We start from the raw sequence: 11,936 nt of genomic DNA, 5'->3' as shown, positions 1-11,936 counted from the left end.
TCCGACAATTTCTGTACCTTTGCAAAGCCAACAATGCCACATTTACACCCACTTCATGGTTTGATTGGCAAGCTGTGCAGAGGTGAGAAAAGAACCAGAATTGAACTTCTCACTCTCTTGATGTTTTTTCCACTCTTCACAAAACTATTTCCGTTTCTTTTCAAGTGTACGAACGAATGCAACATTATCAAGCCCTCTAAAAATCCGGAAACGATAGACTAAAAATAACAAGGTTTATATCTCTCTCTCTCCCTCTGGCTCTTCAATCTGTCTTCTACTGTGGCCATTCAACGCCAGCGCACCTTCAGACATGGTCAGAACACTTGTCATGCAAATAACCTGGGCCTCATTGTCACATTAAGACTCTAGGAAGTACCTATGCCCAGCAGTTAAGTAATTTAACACCTTCTAAAACTTAATATTATAATTTTAACATCTTTCCTTGTATATGGATAAAGCAAACAAAACACACCATGATCATTTGGGACTTTTGAGTTTACCCATTTACTGCTTTCTAGTGCTAGGCTAATTGCCCCAATCCCAATTGTGCACAGCCATGACAGTGGTCAGTCTTTTCATCTAATCCTCAGAAAGAAAGCTTAATTTCAGAAATTCTTTTGACAGAAATCAAGGACAACAATTAAGATTAAGAGTTTTGGATTAAATAATACATGTAAGGGAAAAGGTGGTGACCAGATGACAGCGATGCTCACCAGTGTACACTACTCCATTGAGCTCCACTGACATGCTGATGCTGCTTGTTCCGTTGGTGGTGAGGTTCAGAGCTGAGTCCTGCCTGCCATCTGTTAGGAACACAAGAGGATGGCAACAGCATGTTATAAAAAACAAAAACCCTTTGAGCTCAGACTTCTATTCAGTGAACAGACTGAAACTGTCTTTGTAACATTAATCTGGAGTTGACCGTTTTCTTAACTTGCATCATATAAACCGAATGAGCACGCATACACTCAAAACAATAAACATTGCATGCAAATTTGCAAGAACATCCAGTTGGACATTTCTGTGAAGTCACCTGCATTATCTATACTGAGAAGAAGCATTCATTTTTGATCAGATAGACCGTAGCAAAGATAATGTGCTTTAAGATCAAAGTGTGAGCAGAGGGGAAACCCCACACGAACACACACATGTTCTGTATGCATGTGTGCATGCAAGGTGCCTCTGTGTATTATACAGGTCAACATATAGTTCTGCTATGGGTTCCTTCCTCACCGTTGGGTGCTGTGGTTTGTGGTAAGATGACAAGAATGTCATGAGATACTAACTGCCAGGAAGACAGCGACACTGTGTGAAATCCAGCTCATCTAATCTCGCAGGTGAAACAATAAAATATAATAAAGGATTCCCAAAGCAGATGAAATGAAATGGTACTAATGTGTACTGATGTTGCTTTTTACCTAATCAAAATAAGAAATTAATCGTGAAAATAAAAAAACAAAACACTGTAAACACTGTACGCAAGGCAAGTGATAGGACAGAAACTGATCTTGTCTAGATTGCAAATTATCTTTGACTAGTACAGATTTTTTGAGTCACTGTTTAACATACTTCCTTGTGTAGTTTCTGACTGCACGGAGGATTTAAAAACCACAAGGGACAGACTCGAGTCCAGTCGTTGCTGATTAACGACAGCATTTCTACTTTATGAAGCGCATATACAGAAGCCATGACAACATTCAAAGAGGTTAATGTTGTGATCATGGCAGAGAAAATGGTATCGACAATAAAAATGGGAGCTACGTAGATGAAAGTAGTTTGGGACAGGGTCTTTTTCCCCCCAAAACTTTCCACTACTATCTATTTTTTAAAGCTGCACAGCTGAACAATAATGTCTTTGTCTATGTGTACACTTAAATTCTACTGCAACCAGACACTCTGATGGACACATAAGTGCCTTTTGAAACACAGATAAATACACAGATTACAATAGCATTATTAAATGGCAGACTAAAGATGAAATCAATGTAATTTCTTTACTACTCCATTTCACATCCACATAGTGTTAAAACCTGCCTTCTTTGGATTTAGAAATGTTGCTAAAATCACAGGTTTTGAGACTCAGCAAATGTAAAGAAGAAGGCGCTTTTTTAATCATGGCCATTAGACACAGGGGAAATTTCCTCAACACAAAGTGGGGGTGAAATCTTAAGTCCCTGGTCTGAAAATCACGCTTGCTTGTTTGTACCACTCGCTATGTGCTATCTCAATGCATCAGAAAATCCCCTGGGTGTTCAGTACCTTGGTTGCTGATGCGTATATTCATGGGTATCTGGGCGGTCATGGCCAGCAGGTTGTGTTGTAGCGCTCTCTGAAGCAGTCGGTGGTGTTCTTCTGCTGCCAGTGCCATCTTCTTCTCTGGTGGCTCCCCAGCCTCCAGTTTGTCCCTGAGCTGCTCCAGAGCTGCTACCTGTGCCGCCATTGCTGCCTGGGCTGCCGCTGCCTGCACAGCAGCCACTGAGTGACCAGCCAAGGCCCCTGCTGGCAACCGAGGTACACCAACACTCGGCAACAGCGGACCTCCCTCCTCTTCTGGACAGACAGCAAAAAAAGTGAAACAAGGGGGAATTGAATATCACTTTTATTCAAGGTAAATCTGAAATACATTCATTCCTGACAGTAAAACATTTGGTCTTAGCACACCAATCACTCTTCACCAATTTGATCTGTGCCAGTAAATTTTACATTTGAAAGATGGCATTTGATATTTTAGGATTTATATTTTCATAATCTATGTAGACTTTGGATATTTTAAATGCTGCATTACTTTATGAGGATGGGCAAACGTCAGAAAGAAAGTGATGTGATCTGATCCATCACTTTTAAAATTACGTTTTAAAAGCTTTTAAATCAATATCTCATAAGACATAACATTACGGAATTTATTTGGGTTAAGCTATTTTAAAATAAAAAGACAAACCAAAATCGTCAGTCATCCACTTTCTTCATGTGAGTTGAGCATAAATTGCAAATCTCACCTTTCTTGACCTTCTGGATGGGGGTCAATGAGGCCCCATTGGTACCCACTGTCATGCCTACACTGGTTGTGGGGAGCTTTGGTGAAGACAGCATGGTGGGCGTCCCATTTGGAGAGTAGGTGAAGAGAGAACTGCTGAAGCTCTGTCGCCTGCCCTCACGTCGATTACTGTCAATGGCTGCCTGGAGCTCGTTGGGGTTGCTCAGACCCCTCTTATCACATTCATATGGATACAGGTACTTCATGTATCTGAAAGGAACATTCTGTTTATAAGAATGAGAGTTCACAGACTTCAACATGCCTTCTGATAAATTCAAGCTGAAAGTTAAAGGGCAACTTCCCCAACTTTTTAACTTACCCTACAGGGTGTAAATGTACATTAATGATTTTAGACTTCCCTCTAATAAAATATTTCTCTCCTGTTAGCTGAAAAACTCCTCCAGATGACATCACCCAGAAGAGGTTTTCATCATAAGGAGTTTTAATGGATGTCATCTGGGGGAGTTCTGGAAAAGCAGGTTTAACTTCCAAGGGGACCAAATACTTTTTATAGGTTCTGTAATTAATATTACAACATTATTAAAATTTCAAATCTTTCCTCTTAGAAGGCATTCTGTGCCTCAGTTATTTAGGAATAAAATTGCACTATAAAATTTGCAAGAAAAAATAGCATCTGATTGTGATAAGTTCCATATGTCCCAATCACTACACAGAACAAAATTATTGTAGCCAAAATGGTCGTAGCTACCTAAAGTTAAAGCGACCCAAAACACTTGTTTGTAAATTTAAATTGGCATATCCTGTCCAATAAACAAACTACCGTGTTGTTTATAGACTCTGGCTTTCATTTAAAAGGATGAATGCCAACAAACCAAAACACGAAATGGAACCATGTAACCTTTCATTTCAAACAGACAAACTGGAGGTGTGATCACACCTGTGTGTATGTGTGAGACTGTTTATACAATCACACTCTGGGGACAAAAAGCAGGTCCCCATTATGTATATCATTACATTTTAGTGAGAAGAGATGGTTTTATGTTAGCATGCCGTTAAGTTTAGGTTTGGATCAGGGTTAGCCAAGTAGTGATAAGGGGTTGTATCTATGAATGTTCATGTAAGTCAATGTAACATTCCCTCCCTAATGTGATGAAAACACAACTCTGTGTGTGTGTGTGTGTGTGTGTGTGTGGGTGCGTATACTAACTGTGTGCGGAGGGTGAAGGCTGCACTTGTGATTGAGGTAGGCAGGTTGAGTCCCTTGGTGATCTCTCTCCACAGCTTTTTGTTGATGACCTCCACCAGTCCACCCTTTTCTGTCACCAGCTTATAGAGCATGTACAGATCCAGGACCTGTTTGGCCATGATGGGAATACGATTCACTGGGGTTCCTGGAACAGCACACACATATAAACACACAGGTCAACAAAATAAAACACTGTCATGCCAAAGAAGTGTTTTTCATGTTGACAGCATGCCATTTGCATGCCATTATTATTAAGGAATTATGGTACTGAGGTACAACCCCAATTCCAAAAAAGGAGGACATGTAAACATAAATAAAAACAGAATGCAATAATTTGCAAATCTAATCAACCCATATTTTATTCTCAATAGAACATAAACAACATATTCGATGTTGAAACTGAGACATTTTAACCTTTTATAGAAATACTAGCTCATCTGGAATTTTATGGCAACAACACATGTCAGAAAAGTTGGAACAGAGTGATGTTTACCATTGTGGAACATCCCCTGTTCTTTTAACAAATGTCTGTAAACATCTGGGAAGTGAGGATACTAGTTGCTAGAGTTTTAGGAGAGGAATGTTGTCCCATTCTTGTCTGATACAGGATTCTAGTTACTCAGCAGTCCTGGGCCTTTTGTCTCTGGATTTTTCATTTTATGATGCACCAAAAGTATTCTATTGGTAAAAGGTCTGAACTGTAGGCAGGCCAGTTCAGCACCAGGATTCTTCTCCTGCAAAGCCATGCTGTTTTGATGGATGCACTTTGAGGTTCAGCATTGTCTTCCTAAAATATGCAAGGCCTTACCTGAAAGAGACGTTGTCTAGATGGGAGCATATGTTGCTCTTAAACCTCTATGTAAGTTTCGGCATTGATGGTGCCTTTCCAAATGTGTAGGCTGCCCATGCCACTAATGCACCCCCATACCATCAGAGGTGCAGGCTTTTGAACCGGCATTTTAAAAATAGAAGTTTAAACTGTGATTCATCTAACTGCAGAACAATTTTCCACTTTGAGTCAGACAATTTTAAATGAGCTTGACCCAGAGAACACGGCGGCATTGCTGGATCGTGTTCATATATGGCTTCTTCTTGTGGTTTACATGGTGAACAATTGTTCATAGACAGTTTCTGGAAGTGTTCCTGAGCCCATACAGGGATGTCCAGTTGAGAATCATGCCTGTTTTTAATGCAGTGCTGCCTGAGGGCCCAAAGATCACTTGCATCCAGTTTTGACCTTCAATCATGTCCCTTGCACACAGAGATTCCTCCAGATTCCTCCTCTCTGAATCTTTTGATGATATTATGAACTGTAGATGGTGGGATTTTCAAAGTCTTTGTAATTTTACCTTGAGGAACATCTTTCTGAAATTGATTTGATTGTTTTTAGATGCAGTTTGTTGCAGATTGTTGAACCTCTTCCACAAACAATCTTTATATTTGAGCGGCTCAGCCTCTCTGAAATGCTCCTTTTATACCCAGTCATGTTACTGACCTGTGGCTAATTACCTACTTAGTTGCCAAATGCTCCTCCATTTGTTTTTGTAGCAAGGACTTTTCTATTCTTTGGTTGCCCCTCTTCCAACTTTTTTGAGATGTGTTCCTGCCATTAAATTCAAAATGACCTAATATTTTCCATGAAATGGTACATTTTAAAAACATCTGATATTTTGTTTATGTTCTATTGTGAATTAAATGTGGATTGATGAGATTTCCAAATTATTGCATTCCTTTTCAAGTTTTAAACATCTTTTTTACTCCTTACTCCTTGTCTTCAGTAAGAGTAACAGTAAGAGTGAATGACTAGGGACAAGACCTTGACAATTCCTGCAATTTTATATCAAATAAAATTAAAACCTGTATTTATCTATAAGATTACTTTAAACATTGACAGATTAAAAATTTATTCCTCAGGCCCATGTTTAACATTAAATATCATTACTCCTTGATTCGCCTATGTGATGCCGCAAGCATCAGTTTGACCTGCAGATGGCGCTAATAGATTCTCAGAGACCCTCTCTGACCCTCCCACTGGTACTTTGATACTGAAACACCCAGTACTTGTTTTTCAGTTGTCTGCAAAGCGTATTGTCTCTGTGCCCTCTGATATGATTAAACAGACTTCCTCCCTCATCACAGTCTATATGTTTATATGTAAATTATTGTCACTCGGACTGTCCAAAATGTAAATCTACTAAGTTGCCTTGCTCTGAACACACAACAGTAATATCCTTTCCGGTTGTCCTAGAAGAATGTTCTAGTTGTTTAGTTCCTCTTCCGGAGGACTAACAACAGTTTTATTGTCATTCCAATAAATTTGTAAACATGTACTGTATTTGTGTAAAATGTTCTCCAGTCTCTCTTGCAAAACCGATATTGATCTAAATGAGAGACTCTGATTAGATAAATCTTAACACAGTTACTAAACCAGGCTTGAGTAATCCTGTCAAGGTAACACAACTGCTAGTTATGTGAGAGCTGATCATCTGCCATGAGTCGTCAGAAATTTGTGAACCTAAATTCCACAATTGGTAACTTGCTAACTTTAACAATGTTTTGTTTGGGTGACAAGAATTCTAGATTACACTTAACGGTTTTAATGTTGTGAAGATCATGCATAGTGGCTGAGTCAGTGTTTGTGTAGTTGTGTTTTTGTGTGGGTGTGTGTGTGTGTGCATGCAGTGCCGAGCGCACTGCAAGATGGGAACGTAAACCAATCCATTCCCATGCATTGATACAATGTGTTCCTTCTAGTTATAGCCTGGGAATGATGAGGGGTTGTGCGACATAAAGCAGTCATCTTCGATATGAATAACAACCCCACCCAACTCAGTGAAAGATGAGCAGTCCGCGCTGTGTCATGTGTCAGAGTGGAAGGGGGTGGGGTCATCCTTTCTATATCCAACTATAAAGAACCTCTCTTTGACACGGGTAGAACATAAAACAAGGAGGTGAAACTAGTAAAACATAAAATTTAACTACTGAAAGAAAATGTTATATTCTGAGACAGTGTTTATGAAATGAAAACATGCACAGTTTAATACCTCTCTTTTGCATGAAGCTGAAGAGGTCATCAAGAAACTCTTTTCTCTTCGGGTCCCCATCAAGTTCATACAGCTGAGGAGAGAAAGAACAAAAACACTGATGAAGATATGTAAGGTTTTTAACTGGTGTAAAAACACCAAAGCAAGGGCGTTTTGCTATAAAAAAAAAAACCCTAATAATGTAATAAAGTCTTGTGACCTGCTGGTACCATGACAACTGGTGCTGTGATATGTGACAGCAAGATGTCACATAAATAAATAAATACAAACATGGCCACATCAGAATTGAGAGATGTAATGAAAGGCCAGTCCTGAGAAATCAATCTGTTGCCTCTTATTCATAAAAAGTAACAGAAAGGTTAGGGGACACATTGGTTTGATGATATGATGAGAACTTGATGTGGGTCCAGCTGCTAGCAGGGCCCCAGGCACTGGAAAGTTCAGTGAAAGTTAGAAGTAAAAGTTAGACCTTTCACGGTGAGTACAGTGAGGCCATTGAGTCTAAGTTTTTATTTCTAACAAGGTTTGCCAGTGTGACAGTGAAGCATCTCACAGGAGGCTGGATTTCTACAAAATATATAAAATTTAGTCTCTCGTCGGTGAGTGTCCAGTGGTACAGCTTCAGCTACAGTAGTGCAAGTATTAACAACTACAGTGCACATGACAGAGTTTCTATTTGAGGTTTTCTAGCTACATAATGTGTTACCGAAAATGACAGGTTGTGAAACACAATGTACAATAGAGCACCGCTGAACAAAACCACTACAAAAAAAAAAAAAGAAAAAGAAAACAAGCAAGGCAGCTAGTTAGGGCACAAAAACAACCCATAGCCAGTACAGCACAGGGCAACTTTCACACAGTAGGAATGCATTCAACTCAACTCATAACTCATGTAAATATACAGTATGTACTGGAGCTTTAACGGTTAATGGACTGGTCACACATTAAGCAGATTAACTAGCAGGTCTTAGGAGACAGTCATTTGAATATCTTTGTTTTTTGGAAAGCTGTTGGACAAAACAAACAACTTTAAAATTCAATTTTGTGCTTTATGAAATGTTGATGGCCAATTCCACCATTTTTCGACATTTTATAGGACATTTGGTGTACAAATGGACACAAAAGCAAATTAGTTGCACTTAGTTATTAGTTGCAGTTTTCCATGCAAATGACAAATAATGAGAAAACATTTATATGGTTATATGAGCAGCCCTATATACACAAAAGTTTTCAATGTCAATCACCACTGAAAAGGCATTTATCTGTTTGTTAAATCTTAGACAAGACTGAAAAAAACTGCAAGCTCATTTGACATTTGATTAAAATTTGCATACTGGCATTCATTCTGACAAGCTTTCTAACCACTGAATTACTCCAACCCACAACAATGCAGGTGAAAAAAAAAAAAAAACACCTTTTCCCCACCTAAATATTTAGCAATAGCAGTCACATAAAATATATTTGCATTTTCTTAAAGAATTGGCTTGGAGAAAATCTAAATGAAAGACTTGCCAGGCTGACGCTTGGTATGATGGTGACAGTAGGAGCCTTAAACTATCCCTTATTTTGGCATTCAGCACTCATTAGTGACACCAAGCTGCTATAAGATATTGTTATCTAGTGGGTAGAAGGGAACAGAGGAGTGGGGACTGCTGGACTGAAAAGGCTTGAGGTGGATGGGCAGTGGGGGGTGTTGGCTAATTTACTGGCCTCCTGGAGGCAAGGGGGAGTTTTAATTACAGGATGCATGCATTTTGTGAAGTGCCACACCATAAATCTTGGAAATAACCCCTCCACCCCCAACTCCCATCCCCCCATTGTTATTTTATTTGCTCTCTACCTTGCTCTCTTTCTGTACTAATCTCACAAACAAATATTTCCACAGTAGAATGGTGGGTGAGCCGCCATACGGAAGAAGAAGGGGCTAATTCTAAGTTCCCAGTTCCTCTAGTCCTCCAGATGTGGAAACGTGTTCAGCTCAGTTTAAGTAATTATTTTTTATTAATTTTTGGGGACAGGATGTTACATCTATTACAACTTGGTTCAGACTTCAGTGTCTTATTCAAGGACATATGTGGCCAGGTAGCATTCGTAATTAAATCTCTGATCCTGCGTTTCATGGGTGAGTTCCTAACTAACTGAGTCCCTGCCACCCGAAATAATGCAGGAAAAAGTTGGAAACCAAAACAAACAAAATCTAGTTGAACAGCAAACAAAATGTAGTCCCCCACTTTTTGCCATGTGACACTAGTTATCAGTGTGAGAGACATAACTTGACACGAACCTCTCTTGATGATCAAAACGCAGCAGCATATCTCATTTTAACAGCTAAAAACTGACACCACTTTTTATATCCCTACACTGGCTTCCAGCACCTTAGATGCATAGATCCGACACTTTTGTACAGAGTTGTCAGCCCAACAGAACTTTCCTACCAACTTACAATCCCTAACAACAGCGTCTGGTGGTCACCACTCCACATAGCAAAAGATACAAAGTGACTCCACAATGGTGGAACGAGCTTCTTAGCTCTGAACATTTGGCAGTCTCACTATTTTGCTATTTAACTTCCTATGCAAAAAAAAAAGTCTCCTGTATCTAGCACTTACATCTAATTAAAGTGACATATTTATTTTGATAGGACTGAACTTTTTTGCTTGTTTTTTTTTCACTTTACATTACTTGCATCTGCCAAATGTTAAGTTAAATTAAACAAACTATTAAAGCTAAGATTTTTATGTGCTATTAATTCAAGCAGTGTAACTACAGTGTTGTAAAGAAGTGTGTTCATTAGTTTCTATGTTCCCTGTTGCCCAACTAAAGCAGCTGGCAGTATGTAGAGTGTGAACTCTGTTAGCAGGCTTACAGTATCCATCTCACTAAAGTATATCCAGTTTCATTTTTTCCTTCAGTGTTCAATGTGAACATGTGGACACAGTATCCTGCTCCATATCAATGAACATATAAATTCTCACAGCTGTTACTTTCAGTTTTGATCTGGTAGAATCTTTTACTAAAGTTTCCAGGAAAAACTTTAGCAAAGTTGCTAAATATGTGTACATGAACGCCCATTTTCAAATTAAAAACTAATACTTTAAATAGGAATTGTCAATATATTTGAAGTATAATTTGTATACAACAATATAACATTTATATATTAACTATATTTTAAATATAATTTTAAAAGTATATAGTCAAGAGGACCCATCAATTAATAATTTATTAATCAATTAAACCCTAATCAAACAATGCATTTATTGTACTTTTATATGGCAATTTTCAACCAACACTGTCAAGTGATGGATGTTTTGCCATCTAAATTCACTTACATGCATATTTTCTTCACAGTGTTACAAACAAAAACTGAATGTGGAGTTAAATTCTGGAAGTAAACTGCTGTTGTAACAAGCTGTGGAGGCTAGGCTGTGCTCTGTAGCAGGTAAAAGGGAGATCCAATCGAAAAGAGAACAAGCAAACTATGGAAGGACTTTCTAAATTGTCTAATTGAAAACAAAGTCAATAGCTGGTTTACTGCATGTAAATATATTCACTAGTTTACATAAGATTTACATTTTAATCAAACAGTATGATGTTTAAAAAAAAAACAAAGACATGTAGGAACAAATGCGGTTTAAATAACAGGATGTAAGAAAGTAAGCATTTAACAGATTTTGTCCAGTTACTGCAAATGTCTCACCAATCTCTATGCAACATGTCTACTTTATCTTTATCTACTTAGAAAATGATAACCAAGGAGTTAACACTCACCACACTGGAGAATAAAAGCTACAATGATTAGTCGATAACAGAATATTAATCTGTAACTTTTTAAATAAAGTTTCAGAAAAAAAAAGCCTCTTTCAGACATGCAGTGGAATTCAGACATTTTCCAGACTTTCTCTGGGATGAGTGGATGTGAACACAAACGCCCTGACATTACTTGGATTTTACCTAGCTAGCTCCCTAGTGCAAAGTCCAGATTATCTCCAAGCGAGCTCATTTGTGAATAGGAGGTAATACTCCAGATTCACCATTCACCTAACTCACCATGAGTGAGTGGGCGTGTTGATGACATCTATTTCCTGTGACTGCAACAAAATTGGGGAAATACAAAACACCCAAAGGTGAAGAACTAATTTATTCATATGAACACAACAACGTCGAACTGAAAGGGCAAGGAAATTCCTGAATTTTTGTCAAGGGCAGACCTTGAAATCATCAAACAAATACAAAGAACAGTATGAGATTCTGTGGTATACGACCAGATTACAAAGCAAAACACAGTAATTTTTGCAGTTTTGTTTTTGCGTCATGTTCCGCACCCTGTTCAAAGTGCCCAAGCACCACCCTTTGCTCAATTTCTTCACAAGCGAGAACCCATCTTGCAAGGACTATCTCTCAATGTTGGCTACATGTCTGAATGGAAACTCCTGACAATGTCAGGACCTGATCCTCCTGACATTCTCTAGTGTTAATGTCTAAAACAGGCTACTTTCCACTCACCCCAACCGGTCAATGCAGATGGCCACCCACCCTGAGCCTGGTTCTGCTGGAGGTTTCTTCCGTTAAAGGGAGTTTTTCCTCTCCACTCTTGCCTAGGGATTGTTCAAGGGGGATTTGTTGGGTTGGTTCTACATACTTGTGTAGTCTG

At 38.7% G+C, this 11,936-nt stretch overlaps 1 protein-coding gene across 3 annotated transcripts in view; it reads right to left on the bottom strand.

The window, feature by feature from the left end:
• Window positions 1–11,936, bottom strand: part of arid3a (AT-rich interactive domain 3A) — a 46,430-nt gene that overhangs the window by 7,207 nt on the left and 27,287 nt on the right. For 2 of the 3 annotated variants that reach the window (XM_067513056.1, XM_067513055.1), the window contains exons 4-8: window positions 7,286–7,358; window positions 4,203–4,386; window positions 2,997–3,244; window positions 2,260–2,550; window positions 714–803 (exon numbers count right to left, since the gene is read on the bottom strand). In XM_067513056.1, the coding sequence (XP_067369157.1) occupies window positions 714–803; window positions 2,260–2,550; window positions 2,997–3,244; window positions 4,203–4,386; window positions 7,286–7,358 (886 nt within the window). The remainder of the gene's footprint in view (window positions 1–713; window positions 804–2,259; window positions 2,551–2,996; window positions 3,245–4,202; window positions 4,387–7,285; window positions 7,359–11,936) is intronic. The other variant, XM_067513057.1, reaches the window with a different exon arrangement.

Source organism: Channa argus, chromosome 8 (assembly GCF_033026475.1).
Source record: "Channa argus isolate prfri chromosome 8, Channa argus male v1.0, whole genome shotgun sequence".
NCBI classification, from domain to species: Eukaryota; Metazoa; Chordata; class Actinopteri; order Anabantiformes; family Channidae; genus Channa; species Channa argus.
Note: the sequence above shows the minus strand (reverse complement) of the source record. Positions and strands in the feature narration are given on the sequence as shown.